This window comes from Giraffa tippelskirchi, chromosome 13 (assembly GCF_054371585.1).
Source record: "Giraffa tippelskirchi isolate mGirTip1 chromosome 13, T2T-mGirTip1v1.2.pri, whole genome shotgun sequence".
In the NCBI taxonomy this organism is placed as follows: Eukaryota; Metazoa; Chordata; class Mammalia; order Artiodactyla; family Giraffidae; genus Giraffa; species Giraffa tippelskirchi.
Window position 1 is genome coordinate 61,835,121 of NC_137287.1, and position 27,591 is coordinate 61,862,711.

A 27,591-nucleotide genomic window follows, 5' to 3' on the forward strand; every position below is an offset into this window, starting at 1 on the left:
CCCTTCGCTCTCCTCACGGAGGACCTTCTAGCCGGAGAGCTGGAGGGGCGGCCACAAAGGTTACTCCGCGGCGGCTGGACCCTTCGTACCTCCGCCGGCCGCCGGCCCGGGAGAAGCCAGCGGGATCTTCCTCCCAGGAAGCGGCCTCTCCCGACCCCGTCCAGCCCGTGCCTCCGGCAGTCACCGCCAAAATCTACCCCTGGCGGAAACCAGCTGTCACCTGGAAATGCTACAGGGCGCCCGACGAACAGTCCTTAACTTTCCTTCTGCGTTTTTAGGGGGAAATAGGACGCAGAGGATCGGGTTCCCGTTTTGCTGCCTAATTTGGAGGCTCCAGTTTCCGCCGCTGCTTCTCTTGGGCGTCACCTGCCACGCCGTTGTCGGCTCCTTATGGCGACCTAGCTTTCAAGGAAATGCCAGCCTTTTGCATCTTTCCAGGAACAGGTCAAACCCCGAGCAGGGCTACTGTGAAAGAGGAGCTAGATTAGCCTCGTCTCTCGACTTCTGGACTCTCTCCTCTGAAAACCTCATAGGTATATCGTGGTCTAGTTTGGCGGTCTTGCTCACATCTGGATGTGTGAGTCCTGCGCGTGGGTGTACTGAGCTGTGTGGAGTAGTTTCCTATTTGATAATGTTGAAGCTACTTGTAACCAGCCCAGGGGATACTGGAGAGTAGACAAGACTAATACCCGAGAAGAGTTAGAAAGTCCTTTCCTTAATCTTATGTCCACATTTATTCTTGTCATGGTACTAATAGGGCGTCTTTGGACTGTAGACCTCCAGGTTCTTCTATTCATGGAATTCTCCAGGCAAGGATACTGGCGTGGGTAGCCATTCTCTTCTCTTGAGGATCTTCCCACCCAAGGATCGAACCCAGGTCTCCCGCATAGGCAGATTCTTTACCGTCTGAGCCTTTATAACAGAAGTTGTGATATAATTAATCATTCAACACAAGCACATACACGCACAAAGCTGATCAGAGACAATGTAAGCATCAGGGATACATAAATAGAAACTTGCTCTGTCCTCCTCAAAAAGAAACAAAAAACAACTCTCCTATGAGAAAATAGACCAGCAAACAGACAACTGTGATTCTCTGATATTTTTTTCTTGTTCTTCTCACCTAGGCATTTTGCACATGCATTTTGCACTTAAAAAAACATAAGTACCCAAATAGCTGAGCACAGTATTTTTAGATTTATCTTCAAAGTGTTTTTTCAACTGAATAAAAGAATATAATAAAAAAAAATTTTTTAATGTCCATTTTATCGAGGTGTTCCCCAACTCCAATCTTGGAAAATTATGTAAAAAGTGTGTCAGGTGCTTTAGATTAAGGTTGTTACTATGCACCTGGTGGCTTATCTTGATCTAGGTTTACATATTAAGAAATAACCAACAGGTAGAATTTGCCAAAATAGAGTTGCAGTAAACCCTTGAACTTGTAACAATCCTGTGACTTAAATAGTATCATTTGCTCTTTTTTCTAAATAGGGAGACAGATGTAGAGGAATTAAGTGTCTTGCCCAAGCTCACATAGTTGGTAGAACATAATTCTGCATGATTCTGTTAAGTCATTTTCATTTAGACATTGTTTGCCAGATTAAAACAACAACCTGGCTCTTACAAAGATGTAGTAATGGCAAGGCTAAGGTAGGGAAAACAGCTGAAATTAGTCAAGGCCTCCAACATTATAACTAAACTTCTGATGAACAATAACCCACCAACTGGACACCCAGAGAATACAAAATAGTTCTTTTGACCCAACTAAGTCAAGCGTGAGTCTAGGAAGTTAACACGCTCTCTATGCTGAGCAATGAACTGCCAAAGAACAGACTCCTTTTGTGCACTGTCTTTTTCACTGCACTTAAACAAAAGAAACAACTAGCAACACCGATAAAAATGGAATAACTGAAAACATTTTCATAGTTATCTTGATATTGCAGAATTGGCTACATTTCCATCATGAAGATACTGTTCATAACACTAGGTAGGACTAGGTTTTACAGCCAAGGAAGGATTATATATAAAATACTATATATGTATTAACCATGTCTTGTTTCATAGTACTTCATAGAAATACCTCATTTTGAGGTTATTCGATAACTGATAAAATTATCAATATAACTGTGATAACATTTACTGAGAGAACCGGTTCAACCATAGTTGCACTGAAAGGTTAGCAATTTTTGTGCATTTCATATTCTGAAGCCCCACTGAATTCTGAAGAATTGAAACGATACCCTTACTTCTATGACCAATTTCTCCAAAACGTTAAGATAAAGGGTTAACACATATTTGGAATTTTTGCTGGGGTCTTGGTCTCTGATAAGTTGGCTAAATGTAATAAGTGTGAGGACTGATTGCCTGTGAAACAGTCTTTTTTGTTCCATAGTCAATGATCACAGGTATTAGCTGATGAACTACCTTGCCAAAGTATGAGTCCATCAGTACAAAATCATAACTATCAGTTAAACATCATGTACTTGCCATGCTCTACTGAAATTGAAAATGCCATAAAAGAAAATGCCTTTATTATATAATTTAGTCTGTTTCCACACAATGGCTCTTCTAGACGAGAAGAAAACAAGCTATTGGATCATCTACTACTAATCAGAGGTTTTCTTGGTGGATAATTCCCCACGGTGCTGCCTTGTTCACCATGTACTTAGGGAACACCATGAAGACCTAAATCTGACCCACAGTTGCCTGTTTTTTACTCCCATGGAGGAGATATAAGAATTCTCTTGTTTCTATTACAACTGATATTTAGTTCACCTAGGCTTGGGTGGAAAAAATAGGAGTTATTCCAAACAGTTTAGCAAATCAACCTGATGCCACCTTTCTCCACAGATTCAAAATAATCATTTTCATTATATAGAGAATTCTTCCATTACTTTTTCTGTGCTTTTGGAGGCCCATTGATTTTTGCATCTATTTTGGGGATAGCAATATTTTATAAGTTTTAAAATGATAAGGAAGCTCCTATCTCTCTTATTTAAAAAAAAGTCTTTATTTTCCTGTATTTACACTTTGTTTCTTCAAAAAAGAAATTCTACTAGAATTTTGATTGGATTTCCATTATGTTTGGTGACAGTGGCAACTTGATAATATCTTTATCCAGAAACATAGATTTTTGTGTTTCTTATATCTTTTTGTAGTACACCTAGTCTCCTCTATATTTTTGTTTTAATTGATTAAGATTAGGAAAACATTAAGGTTTAAGAATTATACTTAAAAGTAAACATGTTCAAAGCTCTCCTTTTTTCTCTATAGCTTTTAAAATATGTACTTTAGTGTATGGACCTTATGAAACATACCTCTTTAGAGGCAATTGTTAAATTTCTAGCATTGTGAACAGGCATGTATCAAATGTTTTGAAGTTTCTCATGAGATTGGAATCAGAAAATGGTTAATAGGATAGCTTTAAATAGCAAAGTGTGAACAAAATAGTAGTTGAAGACGATTTTCTTCAAGAACTGTAACCTTTCTAAAGATTATTAATGCTGTATATGCAACAAATGAGAACATTAAGAAGGTCTTTTTTTTTTTTTATCAGCTGTGTTGCCAATTGATCCTGTTAAAGAAAATTATGTGCGTAAAGTGAAAAACTGTGTTTTTTCAATTGCCATCCCCACTCCTTTCCAATCCAGAGTACGTCTTGTAGCAGTTTCAAAGGTTAGGCTTTACTTTTTCACAACACAAATACTTAATTCACTATAACTTTGTCTAAAAATTAGTAACTTTTTTCAGAGTTAACTTGTTAGTCTATTGATAAATGATTTGTGTTTAAACTTCATAACTTGGAGAATGTCATTCTTAGAAATCACTTTTTAATACTTATTCCTGGGACTGGTACTCAGTTTCATTTTAAAATTATCTTCAAGGAAAACACACTTTTGTGAAAAAAAAAAAAAGGTAAATGAGTTAAATTCTTAGAAAGGGGCTCTAATAAATTCTAAATTGTTCTCTCAAGATATAAATGAATTTGAGATTAAAAAAATTGGACATTTACTTTTTTCTACTTCCTTGAAAGAATATGTGCTAGGAAGAATATTATTTTACCATGCATAATAAGAAACCCACAAAAATTGTATAACTATCTAATAGAACTAATTTTCCCAAGTAGCATAAATAATCCTAGAAAGTATGGTACATCTCTTCTGGGAAGATATTAATGTAATTTTGTAAGAAGTTTATTCTTTTAATTTTCCTTCTTCCAAAAAGTGTATTTTCTCAAAAACTGTTAAAGGATTACTTAAGTTTGTAAGAAGTTTTTTGTTTTTTTCCCTGCCTCAGGAAGTGCTAGAAGATATTTTGGACCTTGATTTATCTGTCTCAGAAACAGATGATTTTATCCAGCTTGTAAGTGGTGGAAAGATAGTATTTGGATCCATTCCATTGGCTCACAGATATGGCGGCCACCAGGTAAGAATAGTACCAGGACTCTCCTGGTGGTCCAGTGGCTAAGACCCAGCACTCCCAATGCAGGGGGCCCGGGTTCGAAGCCTTCTCAGAGAACTAGATCCCACACGCCACAACTAAAAGATTCCGCATGCCACAACACATTGAATATGCCGAGTGCCTAAGACCTGGCACAGCCAAATAAATTAATTAATTAAAAAAAATAACACCAGTATCCCTTCCTTATGCAAATATAAGCAGCTGGTGGAAATGCTATCCCATTACAGAAGTGCGTGCGTGCTAAGTCACTTCAATCGTGTCCGACTCTCTCCGACCCCATGAACTATAGCCCACCAGGCTTCTCCGTCCATGGGATTCTCCCAGCAGGAATACTGGAGTGGGTTGCCATTTCCTTCTTGCATTAATTTCTCTAATATTAGTATATTGAAACTTCACCAAGATGTTTCTAGAAGAATGTGTCATGAAATGTTTATATGGATTAGCTGATGTGATTTCTTAAATTTCTCTGATGGAACTGAGGAAACTGAGGCAGCACAATATAATAGCTCTGTGAATTACTGCTAAAAAACTCATTCTGTGGAGTTCTTGGCAAGAGATTTAAGCAAAGTCAGGTCGCATGATGCATCAATATAAAAGCCTCAGAAGGATAAGTAGAATATAATTTTGCCAGAATAGCTGTAGAGCAAAGTTTTAGAACTGCTTTTAATAGAAACTGGTAGAAATTAAATCAGGATTAATTGGGGATGTTGTACTTGTGAAAGGAATTAGAAATAAAGCAAAGATGTTGCTTTATACTAATGTTGCCTTCTAGAAGTAAAGCAAGATATTGAAGCAAGTTCAAGGTGTGGAAACACTGATTTAAAAAAAAGAGGAGGAAACAGAATCAATTGTTGAAATTGCTGTAACTTTCTTGTGAGTTTGATTAATTTAAGAAAATAGAGTGATCTTTAACTTAGCAAGTAACCATTAGCAATAATAATAATTACCATCTTTTGAGCACCTGGGTGTGTTGGACATAGTGCAAGACATTTTTCATATATTAACATTCATTCTTACAACAATCTGGCAAGGGTTTTCCCATTTTACGTAAGTGAAAAGTCAGTCTCACTGAGATTAAGTAACTCAAACAAATTTCCGCAACTAGTAAGTGGCATAGCTGGGAGTTGAACAACCACAAACAAATCTTAATGCAAAAGTCTGGAAACCGTTAATCATGTCCATTCAAAAGCAGTTTTTTCCAGGTACAGTATGTTCCTGGTTTTATATTGTATATGTATGCTGCTGCTGCTGCTGCTGCTAAGTCGCTTCAGTCGTGTCCGACTCTGTGTGACCCCGTAGACGGCAGCCCATCAGGCTCCACCGTCCCTGGGATTCTCCAGGCGAGAATACTGGAGTGGATTGCAATTTCCTTCTCCAGTGCATGAAAGGGAAAAGTGAAAGTGAAGTCGCTCAGTCGTGTCCGACTCTTAGCGACCCCATGGACTGTAGCCTACTAGGCTCCTCCGTCCATGGGATTTTCCAGGCAAGAGTACTGGAGTGGGGTGCCATTGCCTTCTCTGATTGTATATGTATAGTACAGGTAAATTTTCTACTGACAGTTGTTCCTAGTTCATGTTCTGGAATTAAATAGGTCAGTTGTCAGTATTCTACCCCAAACAAGCTTGAGCTCAGCTATAAAATGATGAAGAAATTGATTATATGTCTTAAATTTATATTTTTAAAATGAATTTGACTTATGGATTGAATTTTATTTTCACCTTTATTCAGGTTGTTGATTATTATAATCTAAAAAATGCACTGTTCCAGTATCATTTGACAAAGTAACTTTGAATATAAGATTACAATAAACACTTTAGAGTTTAATCAACATGAATAATTTTCTCTTTTCCCTTTTAGTTTGGGATATGGGCAGATCAGCTTGGGGATGGAAGAGCCCATCTTATTGGAATTTACATGAATAGGTACTACCTGTTTTCTTGTAGAATAGCTTTTCTTCTAAATATTAACACAAATCTTCTAACATTTAGTTGTTTTTTTTTCCCCTAAGGCAAGGTGAAAAATGGGAGCTCCAATTAAAAGGCTCAGGAAAGACCCCATACTCCCGGTATATTTTGGTTGGGTTTTTTTTGTTTTTTTTTTAATTTTAGTCATCTAAGTAAAAATTAATGTTATCTGAATTATAACTGAAAATCTTTTTTATCATTTTACCCATAGAAATGGCGATGGCAGAGCCGTCCTTCGTTCCTCTGTGAGAGAATTTCTGTGTAGTGAGGCTCTGCATTATCTCGGAATTCCTACCAGCAGAGCTGCAAGGTAATTCCTTTCCGGTAAGCTAACTTTCAGGACTGTGTCCCATTACCTTCAGAAACACATCAGTCAAGTGAGCAGATAAGCCCCCAAGAGCGTGACTTCTCATTATTTCTTACAGTTTTCAGTTCAGCTTAGTTCAGACTCTCAGTCGTGTCCTGCTCTTTGCGACCCCATGGACTGCAGCACGCCAGGCTTCCCTGTCCATCACCAACTCCCGGAGCTTGCTCAAACTCATGTCCATTGAGTTGGTGATGCCACCCAACCATCTCATCCTCTGTCGTCCCCTTCTCCTCCTGCCTTCAACCTTTTCCAGCGTCAGGGTCTTTTCCAATGAGTCAGTTCTTCACATCAGGTGGCCAAAATATTGGAGCTTCGGCATCAGTCCTTCCAATGAATATTCAGGACTGATTTCCTTTAGGATGGACTGGTTGGATCTCGTTGCAGTCCAAGGGACTCTCAAGAGCCTTCTCCAATATCACAGTTCAAAGGCATCAATTCCTCAGCGCTCAGCTTTCTTTATGGTCCAGGTCTCACGTCCATACATAACTAGGTATAGCTTATAACTTCTTGATAGCTTGCTAGCAGTTAAAAGTATAACTTGAATGGTTCTCTTACCTTTCAGTCTGGTTGTGAGTGATGATGTGGTATGGAGAGATCAATTCTACAATGGAAACCTTGCAAAAGAACGAGGTAATGACAGTTCTTAGAATGCTTACATAAAATCAGACTAACTTCTTCGGGAATAACAGATATTGGGCATCTCAGCAGTCTTTGTAATACATGGCCTGTGGGGACTTCCCTGGTGATTGAGTTCACTTTCCAGTGCAAGGGGTGCAGGTTCAATCCCTAGTCAGAGAGCTAGGAGACCACATGGCTTGCAGCCAAAAAGCCAAAATATAAAAAGCGATATTGTAACAAATTCAGTAAAGACTTTAAAATACTAAAAAACAAAAGATCAAAAACATGACCTGTGGATCTTCATGATGTAAGTTCAGCATTATGATATTATAGTAGAATATCCTTTCTCATACGCTTATATCACTTAGCCATCCTTTTGAAATAGCAAAACATCTGGGGAGTGAAGATGGGAAATTCATGGACAACCAGTGCAAAACATCCCAAAACGTCACAAAGCCAGTGCACCAACATTCATACACTTCTTCCCAGGAGACCCCCTCCAAGACCTTTCTTCAGATCCTAATTGCTCTTACTTCCTGTTTACTTCCAGTAAGTTCGGTTACCTTTCACCTCAGCAGTTCAGTTCAGTTCAGCTCAGTCTCTCAGTCGTGTCCGACTCTTTGCGACCTCATGAATCGCAGCACGCCAGGCCTCCCTGTCCATCACCAACTCCTGGAGTCTACCCAAACCCATGTCCATCGAGTCAGTGATGCCATCCAACCATCTCATCCTCTGTCGTCCCATTTTCCTTCTGCCGTCAATCTTTCCCAACATCAGGGTGTTTTCAAATGAGTCAGCTCTTTGCATCAGGTGGCCAAAATATTAGAGTTTCAGCTTCAACATCACTCCTTCCAATGAATATTCAGGACTGATCTCCTTTAGGATGGACTGGTTGGATCTCCTTGCAGTCCAAGGGACTCTCAAGAGCTTTCTCCAACACTACAGTTCAAAAGCATCAATTCTTCTATGGTCAGCTTTCTTTATAATCCAACTCTCACATCCATACGTGACTACTGGAAAAACCACAGCCTTGACTAGACAGACCTTTGTGGACAAAGTAATGTCTCTGCTTTTTAATGTGCTATCTAGGTTGGTCATAACTTTCCTTCCAAGGAGTAAGCATCTTTTAATTTCATGGCTGCAATCACCATCAGCAGTGATTTTGGAGCCCAAAAAAAATTAAGTCAGCCACTGTTTCCACTGTTTCCCCATCTATTCCCCATGAAGTGATGGGACCGGATGCCATGATCTTAGTTTTCTGAATGCTAAGCTTTAAGCCAACTTTTTCGCTCTCCTCTTTCACTTTCATCAAGAGGCTCTTTAGTTCCTCTTCACTTTCTGCCATAAGGCTGGTGTCATCTGCATATCTGAGGTTATTGATATTTCTCCCAGCAATCTTGATTCCAGCTTGTGCTTTCTCCAGCCCAGCGTTTCTCATGATGTACTCTGCATATAAGTTAAATAAGCAGGGTGACAATATACAGCTTTGATGTACTCCTTTTCCTATTTGGAACCAGTCTGTTGTTCCATGTCCAGTTCTAACTGTTGCTTCCTGACCTGCATACAGGCTTCTCAAGAGGCAGGTCAGGTGGTCTGCTATTCCCATCTTTTTCAGAATTTTCCACAGTTTATTGTGATCCGTACAGTCAAAGGCTTTGGCATAGTCAATAAAGCAGAAATAGATGTTTTTCTGGAACTCTCTTGCTTTTTCAATGATCCGGCAAATGTTGGCAATTTGATCTCTGGTTCCTCTGCCTTTTCTAAAACCAGCTTGAACATCTGGAAGTTCACGGTTCACATATTGCTGAAGCCTGGCTTGGAGAATTTTGAGCATTACTTTACTAGTGTGTGAGATGAGTGCAATTGTGCAGTAGTTTGAGCGTTCTTTGGCATTGCCTTTCTTTGGGATTGGAATGAAAATGGACGTTTTCCAGTCCTGTGGCCACTGCTGAGTTTTCCAAATTTGCTGACATTAAGTGCAGCACTTTCACAGCATCATCTTTCAGGATTTGAAATAGCTCAACTGGAATTCCATCACCTCCACTAGCTTTGTTCGTAGTGATACTTCCTAAGGCCCACTTGACTTCACATTCCAGGATGTCTGGCTCTAGGTGAGTGATCACACCATCGTGATTATCTGGGTCATGAAGATCTTTTTTGGATAGTTCTTCTGTGTATTCTTGCCACCTCTTCTTAATATCTTCTGCTTCTGTTAGGTCCATACCATTTCTGTCCTTTATTGAGCCCATCTTCGCATGAAATGTTCCCTTGGTATCTCTAATTTTCTTGAATGTTAGTAGGTCAGAAAGAAAAAATCAGAAAGTGCCATAAAGCAGTAAAAAGAGAAAGAGCGAGGGAAACGTGACTCTAAATCTCTGGCGAGGGAGGAGATCTGAAAACCAATAATAAACATATTTAACTACTTATAAAGCAGAGCTATTGAGAACGGCTGACAGCCTTACATGCTTTATTAGGTAAAGAAAGATATAAAAGCCTTGGCCCTTTGTAGGATGTAAGTTAATTGTTTTTCTGATAAATTCAATCACTCTATTCTTTTTTATTAAAATAATTTCATTTTAAGAAGAGCATATTATGCTGTATTTGCACAGTTTAAAATAGTTTATGCTAAAATAAATGTTTCTCTTCCAGGTGCAGTAGTGCTGCGTGTTGCAGAATCCTGGTTTAGAATTGGATCATTAGAAATTTTGACTCATTATGGTGAACTGGATTTACTAAGGTTAGAAAACCAGTTTTTTTATAATGGTAGAAGACAGTGGAAAGAAATGCTCATTTATGTGCTGTGAAGTTAAAATATTTTTGGTTTTCTTGTAAGTAAGACCTCAAATTTCAATTAATAGATATTTTTAACATCTATTAGATATGTTTTGTGTCTACCATCATTTGGGTTTCTAGGAGGCTGAAAAAGATGTGTTAAGACTCAATAGACCCTCTTCTCAAGGAGTGTTATTATCTAGTATGAAACTCAGCTGGAACTGAGGGCCTCTGTGCCACCCAGACACCAGGTGGAAGCGACTCAAACTCCTGAATTCTGTAGCCTCACGAGGTTCCAGAGCTCTCCCCAAACATCTGGGGTTCCCAGGATATGTGCTCTGGCTCATGTGTCTTCTTTCCTTGACTCCAGTTTTGACGTGTGTGTGATGCCTGTTTCATACTGGGTTGACCCAGTCCCTTCAACAGGGTGAAAGCAAACAAATGCCAGACTGAAACTGCACAAAGCATTTGTGAACAAATCTTACTGAAGATTTCTTCAGGTAAGACAGAGAAACAATTCTCTCAAAAGATCAAAAGCTCTTCCCCTTGTGTCACGCAGTGTAGCTTCCACCAAACTCTGATGTCTTGGGCCAACGGAATCAGCACTCACAAAATTCTGTCTTCCTCAAAGCTGACTTAGCAGGATGTTCCTTCCAACAAAAACGTTTCCTCCTTTAAGAGGAATTCTGTTTCCATTTGTTAAGATCATACAGTTTTTAAAAGCCACTAGAAATAATATAAGAAAATTCTCTTGGACAGACTAGAATCATTTGGATCATGGATCCTCACTGTAGTTATCAGCTTGAAAGTGAAAGTGAAGTGAAAGTGAAAGTCACTCAGTTGTGTCCAGCTCTTTGCGACCCCATGGACTATAGAGTTCATGGAATTCTCCAAGCCACAATACTGGAGTGGGTAGCCTTTCCCTTCTTCAGGGGATCTTCCCAATCCAAGGATCGAACCCAGGTCTCCTGCATTGCAGGCGGATTCTTTACCAGCTGATCCACAAGGGAAACCCAAGAATACTGGAGTGGATAGCCTATCCCCTTTCCAGCGAATTTTCCCAACACAGAAATTGAACCAGGGTCTCCTTCATTGCAGATGGATTCTTTACCAACTGAGCTATTAGGGAAGTTATCAGCTTAGTAAATCCAAATTCCTGGTCCATGAAGAGTATGGGGAGAGAGAAGAGCAGAGAAGTCATCACTGTTGTTATGACTCTTCTCCCAAGTCTCTTTAGCAAGTGTTTACTGGACTCAGTGGTGCTGGAGAAGACTGTTGAGAGTCCCTTGGACAGCAAGGAGATCAAACCAGTCAATCCTAAAGGAAATCAGTCCTGAATATTCATTGGAAGGACTGATGCTGAAGCTGAAGCTCCAATACTCTGGCCACCTGATGCAAAGAACTGACTCACTGGAAAAGAACCTGATGCTGGGAAAGATTGAAGGCAGAAGAAGGGGACAGTAGAGGAGAAGATGGTTAGATAGCAGCACTGACTTGGTGGACATGGATTTGAGCAAACCCCAAGAGACAGTGAAGGACAGGGGAGCCTGGCATACCTCAGCCCATGGGGTCTCAGAGTCGGACTTGACTTAGCGACTGAACAACAACACTGAACTAAGTGTCATCGAGCTCATTGAGAGAGGGGTCTCCTCTCAAAGCGTGCTGTTTCTAACTTCTTATTTTTCTGGGGGGTGGTCATTCCACTCAGATTTACCACGTTGCTGAAATTGTTCCATCTGGTGGTCATACTTCAGTTATATTTCACTTCTCTCTCTGACATTTGATGTATATTGACATTTCCAGTTTATCCTGAAAATGTCTATGTTGGCTACTACGACCATGTGTATATTCCTTTTTGTTTGCCAAGTGCCTGAAACAGGTCTCTAATCCACTCTAAATAAACTCTAATCCACTCCTATTGTTTTGAATGGGTTTTAATAATTCCCAAATCATATCTGCAATCCCCAGCTTTTTTTCAGAATTCTCTCTCATCCAATGCAAGAAACACTAGTAGTCAACTAAACAGAGTAGTCAGTTAAAGTAGGGAATGGAACATGATACACAACTTCATTATTTTAACTTCAAACATTGACCAATTTCTTTGAAACCTTATTTGGGAAACCTTATATGACCTTCTACACATAAATAATCATTCCTTGCTCTATTATCTTTGTCCTTTTTATATATTTCTATGATTGCATGTATTAGACAGTGAGGTCATTATTTCTTTAGATGTTTTTCACCCCAATAGACTTTATGCTCTTTAATATCTGGGTTTGGGTTTTGTCATTCTTTTTCCTAGCACTTGGAGGTTCTCCATAGATGTTTGTTGAACCAATCTGAGTTGCATCATAATAAGATGGCATCTAACATGATCTTAGAAACATATTTCCAGTTGTGATTGGTATTGAAATATTTCTCTGTGGCTGGGCGTAAAATCTTATTTTACTTTTTAAAATGATAAGCATGCATTCTAATGATTTCATGAATGTCAGGAGTGGACTGAGATGATTGATACTTGATACTGTATTCTGAGGAACACTGATGGCTATCTCCCCTTTATCTCTAGGATATTATTAGACTTCATCATACAGGAGTACTTCCCCTTAGTAGATGTCAAGGAACCTAACAGATATGTGGTAAGTTTTTTTTTTTAAAACAAAGAGCAATACTCTGTTTTCTCTATTGGCTGGCCACCATCAGTGGTTACAACCCAGTGCTTAAAAAACTAAAGTTAAAAAGGGAAACGTAGAGCACTTTGAACATGTTGTGAAAGGAAAAGGTGATGAACTACCTCGTAAACAAGACATGGATAAGGAAGTTGTTCCGTTTGAAAGGTATCTAGAAAAAGAACAGATGTGACTACATCCTGACTATATATGTTGCTTTTTGCAACTTGGTCACATATATTCTTTTCTCACACGTTTGATATATAGACATTTCTATAGTAGTGGTTGTAAAAAAAAAATACATCATAAGCAAATGTGATTTTTTATTCTTATGGAAATTTTTTGATCTGCATAATCTTTTTCTTTCTTTTAACAGCCACAGAGAAAGAAATTCCATTATTTTTCTTGGTGACTCATTTCAAAGTTTAATAATTCATTTTGTTTACATTTAACTCCTTTGTGATGAATTCTAATGTTTTTCCTTTTCTTACTGTACATAGAGAAAATCTGATCATAATACTGTGCCTGAGCCTTTTATATGTTATTTCTGGGTCAATAATTCTATGTACTTCCATTGTTTTCTTACATGTACTAATTTCCATCCCTTTAATCACCTTTTGGGTCACCCTTGAGAGGATCTTTCTATGTTGGAAACAGAAAGATCCTAAAAGCATATATACTACTGAGAAATCTGAAAATCTTCTAAATTTTATTTTAGGATTTTTTTTCTATTGTGGTGTTTGAGACGGCACAGCTCGTTGCCTTGTGGATGTCTGTTGGTTTTGCTCATGGTAAGCGATCTACTGATGTTTCAGTCTTCTGATAGGAAAGTAGAATCAATCTGTTGAAGCCAGGAGACTTCTTTTTTTAAGTATTTTAAAATATTCCCACCAGTGAGCAGGAATAACACTTATAATATATAAATTTGTTTTTAGCAAAAGAGAAACAATTCTATGTTTAAAATGACTTTGAATGGAACAGATACACCAAATAGAATAAGCATCCTTGATTTGATGAGGGTATTGTTACCTGTAAAGCTTTTTAACCTTGTGAGTATATATTAGGTCTTTTAAAAGCTTTTTTTTTAAAAAAAAAAACCTTAATCATAAAAGCACTGTCTGCTTATGGTAAAGAATTTAAAATATATAGAAGTGCCTGTGAGTTCTGTCTTCCAGCATATTCTTGATCTTCCAGGGTCATTAGTAACCATTTCATCTCAATTCTTCTAGACTTTTTTTGGATGGTATTCATACATCTATAAAAACAGGGCTGGCTTGTGTGTTTGGAAGCCATTCACTGTGTGGGGTTATACTGAAAGGAATATCTGCCTGAACTGAGAATACTGAAAAGCAAATCATATATATATACTAAGATCTCTAGCTAAATACCAAAGAAGGTTCTCACGTTGCAAAACCTCTTGAACTCTGCCTTAATGACATACTCACTATGTCTCACTTGGGATGGGTTGGGGTGGTGAGCAGGGAGTTTCTGCTTTTACGAACTGTGCTGCAGTGACCACCGTGCAGCTGTATTTGAAGGTGAGTTTCTGAAGATAAACTCCTAAAAGTGGAATGGCTGGATTAGAGAGTCTATATATATACTAAACACTTTGACAAGCAGAGTCATCCTGCTCAGAAAAAGGGTGAAACCATCTTCCCTGGACACTGCTGCCACCACATCCAACTCTCCTACGTTAGGCTGGTGTATGCACACCCAGCCTCCGTCCTTCCCCACACTCTGCCATGACCCCCTCCCCTAGGAAGTCACACTCCCTCCCCACACTGCTGGTGGTCTGCAGCTAAGGACTGTTAGTTATGACGTATATGGGTGTGTACCAATATGGATATTTTTACCATTCCCCCACTCTCACAACCTTTGAAAATTAATGTTACTTCTTCAGTTCCATTCCAAACTACATATATTTTCAAGTAAATGCTATAAATTCAGGACAAATGAGAGGAACTTTTATTTCTTCCGGCTTTTGTTCCTGTAGTATTTGAAATCTTTGGGGAGGGGAAGTATACAACAAAAGGCTAAATTTAATCTTAAAATACAGTTTTAATATATGTTAAGCTAGTTGACTTCACCAGTTAAACTTTCAGTTGATAAACTAATTTTGTTTCATTTCTAAAACAAATGCATCTTCATGACCTTTCCTATTCTATATAGTTCTATACAGTTAAAAATGCTTTATTATTTTATTATCATGCTTTTGGCATTTTGTTGTTGTTAGGTGTTTGTAATACTGATAACTTCAGTTTGTTATCCATTACAATTGACTATGGTCCATTTGGTTTTATGGAGGCCTATAATCCAGGTATGTATGATTTATTTTTATTTAACTAAAAAAAAAATTATCACTGGTTTATTTTAGATAAACCATTATGGCTAACACAATGTTGAGGTAGTAGAAAGAATTGGGTTCATTGATTAAACAGTTGTGTAATGTGCCATTCAATCTTTCAGGTGCCACAGGGATATAATATTGAGTCCTCAAAGATGGGAATTCCCATCTATGGGTGGTCCAGAGATTAGGACTCCGAGCTTTCACTGCCAAGGGCACAGGTTCAATCCCTGGTCTGGGAAGTAAGATCCTGCAAGTCCCTAGGAGTGGCAAAAACCCCAGAAAGCCAAAGAATTACTTATTAAGAGAAGATGCCATGAAGGGAGGAAGGGACTTTGTTGTCAGACAGACATGAGTCTGAGCTCTGGCATCTGATCGATCCTTAATCAGTGCTCTTGGTCAAGTAACTTAACCTCCCCCCTTACTAATCTGTTATAGGATCAGGGTGGGGAAACATGCTGTTGAGTTGGAGTGTAAAGTACATGTGATAACCCGGAAATTCTTGTAGGTTAGAAATGTGTGCCTCTATTAGGCAAATATTCATATTTTAAAAGATTTTCATGAGCATGGGTATTAAGTATTTACATTACTCTTGAGTTACATGTTTAAATGTCAAAAATGTTCTTATCTAATAAATATAAATTCATTCAGTTTAAATGTAAAGTTAAAAATGAAAAAAGAAACTATTATAATTGTCATCATTGTAAAACGGTTGTATTTTTGTTCTAAACAGATTTTGTACCAAACACATCTGATGATGAAAGAAGATATAAAATAGGAAATCAGGCCAATATTGGGATGTTTAATTTAAACAAGTTGTTACAAGCACTAAACCCATTGTTGAATCCTAGGCAAAAGCATCTGTGAGTAAACCTAAAATTTACTAATTAAATCAGTGTGAAAATATATCTGTATAGAGATCACTTTTTGAAAACCAAGAAACATTTTAAAAACAATCTTATTATTTAATATTTAATAATGAAGGCTTCCAAACTATATATATGTTTATATATATTTTTTTTGGGGGGGGAGGGTACAGTGTTGGCCTTTTTCCATAGTTATAAGGATAAACTATTCTCTTATTTATTGTTTTTTAGGTGTTGTGAAATCATAGTTTATTTCTTCTTTGATCCAAAGGTTATGTATTACTGTTTTTCTGAATTTCTAAGTAGTCAGGCTTCTTATTTAACAGACATATATAGGTTATTCATGTTGATTATAATAATTGATATATTTTATTTCTTCTGTTTTACATTGTGCATTATCTTTGATTTAACTTTCCCCCTACTCTCCTTACCTTTTAATGATTTGAGCAATTCACTCATTCCTCCCCAACACCACCCCCTTTGATTTGGAAACTATTGCATTTCCCACCCCACCCCCCCACCCAGTTACCTTCCCTTCTCTGCCACTTTCTCTACTGTTTAAAGAGAACAAGTTTTTCAGATATTTTTCCTCACTAAGTGTCTATTTGTGTATTATTTTCCCCTCCATCCCATTCAGGCAAATAAAATGTCATTGTATTGGGTGAGGTATCTAATGCATTGTTTTGAGTCTAAGACAAGTTTAAAATACATCAAATTTTTTTGGTATTATGGAGACATATTAACATTTATCCTCTAAGCTAATGGTATGTAGTGATATTTCAGGAGTGACATGATTTGACCTGTACTGTCTTCACATCTTTGAGACAGTAAATTTATATGGACAATTTTCTCTAAGATATGATATATAATTAAATCACTAAAACAGAATCAGTCGTACATAATCAAACATTATTTAATGTATGAGAAGGTTCACTTTGTTCACATAACATGTAACTCAAGAATGTGAATATTAAATTAAGGTTTACCTATGCTCTCTTTTTTTCTCTCCCTACAGTGCCACTCAGATTCTTAAGGAGTATCCCGTTCTTTATTATACAAGGTTTGTTTGTTTCAACACATATTAAAGCATCCTGCTTGGTTTGAGGGCAGTTCTTAAAATAGTGAGAATTCTAATAACAAATCAAATTGGCATTTTTCCTTTTAGATTTAGAGAACTGTTCAAAGCCAAATTGGGATTACTTGGAAAAAGCGAGGGTGATGATGATTTAATTGCATTTCTCTTACATGTGAGTTTATTATCATTTTATCTTTTTTTCCTGATTAACATTTGACTGAATACACTGTATATTCTTAGAATGATTGAGGTTGCTAAATGTAATTATTTTCATTAGCTCATGGAAAAGACAGAAGCTGACTTTACAATGACATTTCGGCAGCTCAGTGAGATCACTCAAAGCCAATTACAGGAACTAATCATTCCTCAGGTATTTATTCATGCCTTTTGGCTTTTTTCTTAACTCACTTTTCTTTAACAGGTTTGTTAAGGCATAATTTACATACCCTAAAATTCCACTCATTTTAAGTGTACAATTCAATGATTTTTAAACAATGTGCAGATATGCCACAGTTCAATTGTAGAGCAATTCCATCACTTTAAAAGATCCTTTGTGCCCATTTGCAGTGAATCCCTTTTTTCTGCTTCTGTCCTCAAGCAACTACTAATCTTCTTTCTTTCTCTTAAGGTTTCCCTTTCTAGACATTCTCTGTAAATGGAATCATATGATATGTAGTCTTTAGTGTCTGGCTTCTTCACTTAGCATATTTTTGAGGTTCACCCATGTCATAACTTTATCAGTGGTTCTTTCCTCTTTATTACTTTAAGTAGATCTTAAAATATTATTTCCTCTTTATTACTTTATAACTCCCTTATAAGGGTAGACCACGTTCTGTTTATCCAGTTACTAGTTGATGGACATTTGGATCATTTCTATTTTCTGGCTATTGTGAATAAATACTGCTATGAACATTCATGTACAAGTTTTCGTGTGAACATGTTTTCATTTCTCTTAGGTAGATATAAGGAGTAGAATTGCTGGGTTGTTTAGTAAATGTATGTTTAATTTTTAAAGGAACTGCTCAATAGTTACCAAAGTGGCTGTTCTTAACTTAGTTTTAAGAATATGTGTCATCTTTTTATTTCAGTACTAATCCATTGCATTTATGAAATAATATGGATATTAACCAGAAGTAATGCTCAAAATTCCCAAGCAAGGCTTCAACAGTACATGAACTATGAACTTACACATGTTCAAGCTGGATTTAGAAAAGGCAGAGGAACCAGAGATCAGATTGCCAATATCTGCTGAATCATTGAAAAAGCAAGAGAGTTCCAAAAAAACATCTACTTTTGCCTTATTGACTGTGCCAAAGCCTTTGACTGGGTGGATCACAATAAACTGAAAAATTCTTAGATGGGAATACCAGACCACCTGACCTGCCTCTTGAGAAATCTGTATGCAGGTCAAGAAGCAACAGTTAGAACTGGACATGGAACAACAGACTGGTTCCAAATTGGGAAAGGAGTACAGTATACAAGGCTGTATATTGTCACCCTGCTTATTTAACTTAAATGCAGAGTACATCATGCAAAATGCCGGGCTGGATGAAGCACAAGCTGGAATCAAGATTGCCGGGAGAAATATCAATAACCTCAGATATGCAGATGACATAACCCTTATGGCAGAAAGTGAAGAACTAAAGAGCCTCTTGATGAAAATGAAAGAAGAGAGTGAAAAAGTTGGTTTAAAACTCAACATTCAGAAAACTAAGATCATGGCATCTGGTCCCATCACTTCATGGCAAATAGATGGGGAAACGATGGAAAAAGTGACAGACTTTATTTTTGGGGGCTCCAAAATCACTGCACATGGTGACTGCAGCCATGAAATTAAAAGATGCTTGCCCCTTGGAAGAAAAGTTGTGACCAACCTAGACAGCATATTAAAAAGCAGAGACATTACTTTACCAACAAAGGTCTGTCTAGTCAAAGCTATGGTTTTTCCAGTAGTCATGTATGGATATGAGTTGGACTGTAAAGAAAGCTGAGCACCGAAGACTTGATGCTTTTGAACTGTGGTGTTGGAGAAGACTCTTGAGAGTCCCTTGGACTGCAAGGAGATCCAACCAGTCCATCCTAAAGTTAATCAGTCCTGAATATTCACTGGCAGGACTGATGCCAAAGCTGAAACTCCAATACTTTGATGTGAAGAACCGACTCATTTGAAAAGACCCTGATGCTGGGAAAGATTGAAGGCGGGAGGAGAAGGGGACAACAGAGGATGAGATGGTTAGATGGCATCACCGACATGATGGACATGAGTTGGAGTAAACTCTGGGAGTTGGTGATGAACAGGGAAGCCTGGTGTGCTGCAGTCCATGGGGTCACAAAGAGTCGGACACAACTGAGCAACTGAACTGAACTAACCAGAGGACTCCGACTTATTATAGATTTTTATAAATATAGATCTACTTATAGGGTGTGAATCTTTTATATTGATCATTGTTTTTATTATTTTCAGATAAAAACCTAGCCATATTTTTAAAAATTTCAGTTCATTATATTTTATGATCTTTTCTGTGTTAACTAAAGAAATATATACATATATATATACACATAAAACTATATATACATATATATAGTTCTCACAGGTGTGAAATACCCATAAATTATGTTTTTAGGAGTGATTTGAATAAAAGAATGTCTACTTATTCAGCAAAATGTTAACTATTAAGCATCTTGGATATAATTTTAAAATTAGTAATGATTTGCCTATCAGAACTAATAATCATTTAATGTGTAGAAAACTGAGACAAAGTAATGTTAACGTGATCTGAACAAGTTCTTGACAAGTGTTAATATTTACTGACTATTGGGAAAATCTAGGAGAGAAGATTATAACGCCTTTATTTGTTTTAATAGTTCATTTCTGTGTCTTCTGAATTTGAAACTTTTTCAACTCTGTAACACTTAGCTAGAGCTAATTGCTTATTTCTGTTCCTTTAGCCGTTATGTATATTTCTATAACACTTCTAAAATGGCACTGAATTATTTGTTTACACATTTTCCTTTTTAAAAGCAGAGGCTATGTCTTATTAATTTTTACATCCTTCCCAACTAACATACTTCCTAGCACATAGCTGACACCCCATAAATATTTGCTAAATGAATTAATAGATAACTAAATAAAATAGTTACAAATTAAATTTTCAAAGTAAATTATAAATTAAGCGAGTTCTCTATTTAAAGGAAGGGTTTTGATAAGTATTCACATGTAATGTCTATTTATAAGAACTTTGTATAATTTTTTTATTTCTCTTAAATCATTCCATGACATGGATTTCCATGAATTAGAATTTGAGTTGAATGTTATATAAAGAAAAGGAAAACATTATTCCTTTTTACTGCTTCTGCTTGAAATAGAGAACCTTAAAAGAAATCTGGATGTTATAAATTATTAATATTGTTAAAGTACACAATTTAAGAAATATACAGTTAAAATAAACTGAACAAATATCAATAAGCAGTCTATTACTGTATTTTCTTCTAGGAATTCTGGGCACTGAAAATGATCTCAAAGCACAAACTCTTTCCTGCCTGGGTGTCCCAGTACCTTTCGAGACTGAAGAGGTAAAGTAACCTAATCACTTCTTGAAAGAGCGTGTAATGTGTTACTTTGGCATCATCAACCCATCCGATTCCTCACTTTCTTTCCATTTTCCAACATTTCCTTCTAACGCCCGGGAAGTCTGCTCTGGATGAGGCGCGTCTGCTAACATCTCACCCGCACAGAGAGCACCCTTCTGTTCACCTCAACTCTGATAACACAGCCCAAGGACCCACCCCTCAAAGCCTTGAAGCTCTGGAGAGAGAGAGCGCCCCAGGCTTTCATCCAGTGTCTGTTAACTGTCCTCACATCTTATACAATTGTCAGAAGTGACTCTGCTTCATAACCGTCACAATGAATCTGAAGCAACAAACATGAAAGAGTATGAAGTTGTAGGTAGGACATGAAAGAGTTGAAGAGGGAGACCACAGCATGCACAGGAGCAAATAGCCTTTCACAGTTTAATGACAGCTGAGGGTTTTCATAAAGCTGACCCTGGTTAACAAAGAACAAGTTATTTTCAGAAAACTATGTTGAAGATAAAAATAGGTGTCAGGGAGTTACATTTTTTTTTTTTTACAAAATTATTTTTTTTAATTGGTAAAAATAAAAGTTTTGGGCTTATCTCAAATAACTAAATGGGCTTCCCTGGTGGCTCACACAGTAAAAAAATTTGTGGGCAATGCAAGAGACCTAGGTTTGATCCCTGGGTTGGGAAGATTCCCTGGAGATGGGAATGGCAACCCACTCCAGTATTCTTGCCTGGAGAATCCCATGGACAGAGGAGCCTGGCAGGCTACAGGCCATGGAGTTGCAAAGAGTAGGACACAACTGAGCGACTAAACACAACACAGCACAAATAACTCAATAAGGCATTATTTTATGTATTGTTTAATCAAACAGTATTTTCTGTCTTCCTTTCAAATACTGATTCAGTGTAATTAAAAAAATTTTTTTTCAATATTTGTCTTGTGAAATAATATTCACCCTTTTGGATAAAAGATATGATTTGGGGAAACAGTAATTAATTATGTCCTTTGTTTTGTTCATTTTTTTAGTAACATCAATGATTCAGATTCTGAAAGAAGAAAAAGAATGACAGGTAAGTAATCCTTTTGATTTTTTTCATCTTTAAAGATTTTTACATAAAAGTGATAGGTTTTGAAACCTGGAAGTAATTACTTGAGGGAACTGAATTTGTTGTTTTAACTACAGTAACTCTAGATGAATATCTTTTAGTGGAGTTGAAGTGTCAAACAGAAGCCTTTCTAGTTTCAGCAGGTGATACCCCTGCTTTCAATATGTTTGCCAATTGATGTTTAAATAATATGGTCTTCAAAGATGGTGGTGGAGAGACAAGGAAGATGATGTATTTATGGTGGGAAGAACATGAGTTTTGGAATCTGACAGATGAATCTCATCTTGCCACTGTTTTGCTGTATAATATAGTTTCAAGGCTCTCAGCTATTTGTAAAGGGGGCATATTTTGCAGGAATGTTGTGATCGTGAGCAATAATATTTGTAAGGTATCTTGTTACAGTGCCTGGGCCATAATACACATCCACTAAATGATAGAGCTAAAAAAAAAAAATCACCTTTATATACTGCTTTCAGTTTACCATGTGACATCATGCTTGGTAAAAGAAATGGAAGAAAAAAAATGGAAGTTAGTTTTTTTTGCACTGTGGGGTCTAATAGATCAAATAAGTTAAGACAGAAGGACTCAAGTCCTGGAGTTCTCTTGCCTTACCGAGGACTCTTGAGGAGAGCTAGTAAGTTGGTATCACCAAGGCGGCTGATCCATGTGGATGAAATAAGGGTGATGCTAATATCCCACATTGTTAGTGGATGAGATTGCTTCTTGACTCAGGACATCATTGTAGAAATAAAAGCAAGTGGAGTTTTTACAAGGAAGTGAATAATCTATTTGGGGCTCAGCATGGGTTCAGTTGCCAGCCACTTATGTACATTGATGTAGTCACACAGAATTTATATGGCAGCTCAATATGGATAGTCTCAGCAATTAAGAGAAAAAAAAATTGAAAGAAGAAAATATGATGCCTGTCATTAGGATTTGGATTTGTTTGATCATGACAGGATGGATGAGATGGAAAAATGAAAGATATTTAAGTGAATTCAAGGCTGCAGCTTTGAGTTAAAGAAATAATAAGTACTGAACAACGTACTCTTAATTTCCACAATGAGCAATGGGAAAGTTCCAGACCATGTTAAAAAACTGTATGGAATTAGGTAACTCTTCAAAGAATTCTATAAGCAGATCTATAATTTTCTGATTTCAAATAGTTTGTATGTGTATAATTTCATCCAAGGTACTTGGGTTTGCAGCTGGAAGTCTCAGCATATTTTAACAGTATTCCATTGCCAGGTTTCTATAAAGTATTAAGATTGTCAAACTTTAAATTGGGTGACTCTACTCCCTCTGCCTAAGCTGACGGCTTCCACAGTTTTCCTTGCATGCCAATTTCTTTTTCATCTAAGGACTGTATACATTTATTGTATGTATGTGTTTTTATTTTAAAAGAGTTCTCTATGAATTCTTTAAAATTTGGAAAATGCAAATTTGTAGAAAGAATAAAAAGACTCCCATACTCAAACACAACTGCTATTCACTCTTTGATGCATTTCCTTCTGGTCTCTCTTTTTCTGTGTGTATTGATTATGAGAAAATACTGTAGTAATCATATTATGGTATAATTTTAGAGCTTTTTTAACTAAAAATAAACATTTTGCCTATTTCATCCTTTATAGTGTAACATTTTTAGTGACTGCATAATATATCTTTGAAAAGGTGTGTAATGTTTCACTTAGTCACCTATTAATAGGTATTTATGTTGTTTCTAATTTTCCATAATATAAATAATGCTTTTGAATGTTTAAATTTGTTTCCAGAGACTATGTTCCTAGAGAAATAGGATTACTTGGGTCACAGGGAAGTTCTATTTTAGAAGTTGTATTTTAGATTATCTGTCATGTCTTGGCAGATCTTTAAAACCAAGTTGAAATGGAATTTGTATGTTCTGTCTATTCAAGTAATTCAGAAGAATGCTGTTGAGAATCACAAAATGGTGATATCGGGAGTCCTCTCTGAATTCCTATTATGCCACTGGGGATAAACTTGCCTCCTCTCCACCCACTTGATAAATTATTTTGGAAAAGGTTCATCTCAAATAAAGACATAGTTTCTGCAATGTCCCACTATTATAATACTTTTTAGTATGAAACAATGCATGGTTACTGTAAAAAATATAAATTTACAGAGAGTTTTGCTTGCATGTAACCCTTCCTGTTTGCCCTTGGCAACATCAGCATTAAACAATCTTAAGAGTCAGACCTTAATTCTGTTTGAAGATGTTAAAAGCAGAGACTATTTTCCTCTCTTCACATGGGCTACAGGATGAATTTGCTACTTTCTCTGCGCTTTATAAAATGCTTAGTGAACTGAACATGGTGAAAAACCAAATTGATGAAACACTGAAAAGATAAACCATAATGTTGCTCATAATGCTAAACAAAGTTTTTTCTGTGCCACAAGGTCAGAGTACTGTACATTGTAAACAATCAGAATTGACTGAGGCTGATCATTGTTCTCATTTGGGCCTTCCAGCAAAGTTCTTAAAGGTTATCTCATTTCAGTGGTAATTTCATATGGCCTGTGTCGACTTAGTAATTATTGTTCCACGATGCACCTCTCCTCTTTGTTTAAGCTGTTAATCCTAGATATGTGCTGAAGAACTGGATGGCAGAATCCGCAGTGCAAAAAGCAGAAAGGAATGATTTTTCAGAGGTAAGGTCTGGACTTATTTTTATTCATTTTTAAATGTATCATCTTTTAAACACACTTATTTTTTTTCTTTGCAGACTTACTAAACCACATCGTTGCTAGCACTAGCTTCCCAGGATTCTCTCTGGTCTCTCCTTTTTCTTTTTTTTTTAAATCAGTGGAGCATTTTCTTGTATTTCAAAGTTTATTCTTTAATGTACTTAAAATTTTAAATATTCATTTGATATCACATTACCTGCATTATTTGAACTCCTGAGGGTCTGGTTCTGCTATTCACTGTTCACGTTGGGGGTTTTGGATTTTAGTCTCAGAAATCTGGTGAAGCCTGATTTGAGCATCTCTCCAGAGGGAGCTAAGTTTTGTTTTCACCAGGCTTCCATGGCTCTAGTGACCTGGGTCCACTAAAATGAGTCTTAACATCCATGAAGATGAAGGCATCATCTACACTCTTCAGCTTGGATGACTCTCAGCTTGGATGACTCTCACATATAATGTTAGCAAAATAAGCAAAGGAATACCTACAATCTGTCACCACCCCAATTTCATGTAACACATGTAAAATCATATGTTTTTAGGGATATATGAATGCATATATAATAAAAGTAACAAAAATGAACAGAGATGATAACATTATCTTTGGACAGTGGTTGCTTAGCAACAAGGAGAAGTTTGGGTTAGGGAAGGATACTCAGGGCTTCAACCATACAGGAAGCATTTTATTTCCGAAGTTGAGTAGAGGGTACACAGGTGTTTGTTTTTATTATTCTGTACACTTTCTTTGTCTCAAATATCTCCTAATTGTTTAAAAATGCATTACACACAGTGTAGTCTTTAGAACAGGAGTGGTCCCGGCACTCGTGCTGTCCCTCTTCGGTCCTGCAGACATTACTGACGATCACGGCCCTCTTTCTGTCCCACATGGGTCACAGCCTCAGAATCTTCTTCATCACAGCGTACTGTGTAGTCACCACAACCCACCAGAGCGGGCATGACAGAGAAACTGTTCTTGCTATTTCTAACGTGGAGCTTGCATTAACTTTTCATTTCAGTAGTTCAATTAGCCTGACAAAATCCAGGTTTTCATCTTAGAAAATAAAATATTTTAAAGTGTAACCTTTTTAGAGTATTAAGGAAAAACAAAGAGAAAGGAGTTTTCGGTATTATCTTTAGATAAATCAGTCTAAGCTGGGGAACTAAACAGTGTTTAATACGGTGTTGGCTTGTTTTGCCTTCCTTCCCTCTCTTTTGTTCATTCCGTTTTCTCTCTCTCCTCAAAATTATATTTAAGTAAGGATGCAGTGTCCACCGTGGGTAGGTAGGTGTCTTCCTAGGTTCAAGTAAGCATTCAGCTTCCTAAGATAATTACAGGCTGCTCTTGGCCCCAGTTGATTCAGAAAGACATAGGACACAAACACAGCTTACCAGCAGGCGCCATCAGATTCCTCCTTTGCAGTTCTTGTAGTGTCCACGCAGGCAGGCAGGGACAGTGGTAAAGCTCAGGTGCAGGAGGACACGATCCACACTGGGAAGACGCAGGGCTGGCCCTGGCTGGAAAGCTGAATGTTCCACACAAACCAGTGGCTCCTATAACAACTCCATGGGCATAGTTTCCAATACCCCCGCAAGAGACCTGCCTTATCCCACGAGTCCTCGCACTAAAGGAAGCCCGGCATTCTCTCAGGTGTTTCCAGTTCTCCCAGGCCAAGTGCTATTTGTCAGTCATGAGCCATGTTGTATGGTGATCCAGTGGACAAACCGCTTATCAGGTTATTAGGGGAACAGACCCAGAAAGTTAACCAAGGGTTAAATTCTCATTGCAGGAAAAGAAAATGACTTTGTCAAACCTTTAGACCTATAACCCTTGACACATACCTCTTGTGTTTACCTTTCTGCATCAAACATTTCTTGAGAATCCACTCTCTGCAAGGTGCTGTGGAAAAGTATAAAAATATATTCAGGGAGCTTTTAAACTAGCAAGTGAGATTAGATAGGTTTAATATATGTTATCCGTACTTTTTAAATTGAGATATAGTTGGCATGTAACATTTTTTTAATTTCAGGGGTACAGCATAATGATTTGATACTTGTGTATCTTGTGAAATGCTTACCACAGTAAGTCTAGTTGACATCTGTCCCCATACATAGCTACAATTTTTTTTTTCTTGTGATGAGGACTTTTGAGAGCTATTCTTTTTTTTTTTTTGAGATTCTCTTAGCAACTTTCAAATATATAGTATTATTAACTATAGTCACCATGCTGTATATCCCCATGACTTAATTACTTTATAACTAAATGAAAATACACATTTTGATCCCAGAATTTATTGTTGAAAGAGGTGGATTCTTTGATGCCTCAGTTTACGTCAGAGGGCAAAACTGCAAATGAGGAAGCAGCATCAGTTGGAATCCATACCCTTGATCTGGAAATAGTGTAAATCACTGACATCCTCTTATTTTTATAAATATTTTAGAAAATTAAAATTCTCTTAATGCTGTGAAGGAATTAAGAAATGATCAGGATATATATGTATTCTTCATGACACTGTACATATTCACTCTCCTGTTTTAGCAAAAAAACTAGTACCTAAGGAACTTTCTGTGGAACAACAGAAATCTTAAGTAACAGCCACAGTTGAAGTTGTAATGAAACAGAAAATGTTTAAGCAGCTTCATATACATTTAAAATTTACCTAGTTGTTTCGAAAATTTAGAAAATTCATAAGGGTCCTAGTAAGAGAATCCGTATTTATCTAGTTTAAATTGTTTCCCAGGTCCACCTCCTCCAGCAAGTTCTCCGCCATCCTTTCCAGAAGCATTCTGCAGCTGAGACAGCAGGCTATTCTTCCCCAACTCCTTCCTGGGCCAGAGATCTCAGGGTTAGCTGCTCATCTTAATTTGGGGCAAATCAATTAAGGAATACTTCTGTCATCAAACCCAGGGTAAAACAATCTATTTGATAAATTCTTAATGACCACCTACATTCTCTTGACAATACTGCACTCTATAATAATGGTAATGTATAGAAATATTTTTTTAACCAAATAAACTTGGCCTATTCTCTGGAACATCTTTGTGATCATTTTTGTTTTAATTAATAAATTTA

The 27,591-nt window shown here is 37.1% G+C and overlaps 1 protein-coding gene across 4 annotated transcripts; it reads left to right on the forward strand.

The window, feature by feature from the left end:
• Window positions 1-6: 6 nt before the first annotated feature.
• LOC145531531 (protein nucleotidyltransferase YdiU-like) lies at window positions 7-27,553 on the forward strand. 4 transcript variants are annotated; one of them, XM_081554183.1, is made up of 19 exons: window positions 7-533; window positions 3,557-3,675; window positions 4,297-4,425; window positions 6,319-6,383; window positions 6,470-6,526; window positions 6,637-6,735; window positions 7,355-7,422; window positions 10,060-10,147; window positions 12,752-12,821; window positions 13,570-13,642; window positions 15,085-15,168; window positions 15,929-16,058; window positions 17,077-17,121; window positions 17,227-17,308; window positions 17,414-17,506; window positions 20,630-20,709; window positions 21,745-21,788; window positions 24,412-24,491; window positions 27,260-27,553. In XM_081554183.1, the coding sequence occupies exons 1-19, from the start codon at window positions 227-229 to the stop codon at window positions 27,380-27,382; spliced, it is 1,836 nt and encodes a 611-aa protein (XP_081410309.1). In that variant the 5' UTR covers window positions 7-226; the 3' UTR covers window positions 27,383-27,553. The 4 variants fall into 4 exon arrangements, with proteins under 4 accessions (XP_081410309.1, XP_081410310.1, XP_081410311.1 ...); XM_081554184.1 differs by lacking the exon at window positions 27,260-27,553 and adding an exon at window positions 24,566-25,104; XM_081554185.1 differs by lacking the exons at window positions 7,355-7,422; window positions 10,060-10,147.
• The last annotated feature ends 38 nt before the right edge of the window (window positions 27,554-27,591 follow it).

Bases quoted from the DNA above. Each gene is read 5' to 3' on its own strand.
- LOC145531531 (XM_081554183.1), top strand. From the start codon at position 227: ATGCTACAGGGCGCCCGACGAACAGTCCTTAACTTTCCTTCTGCGTTT. The intron at 6,736-7,354 runs GTAATTCCTTTC...CTTACCTTTCAG, and splicing joins CCTACCAGCAGAGCTGCAAG to TCTGGTTGTGAGTGATGATG. The intron at 17,507-20,629 runs GTATTTATTCAT...ATTTTCTTCTAG, and splicing joins AGGAACTAATCATTCCTCAG to GAATTCTGGGCACTGAAAAT.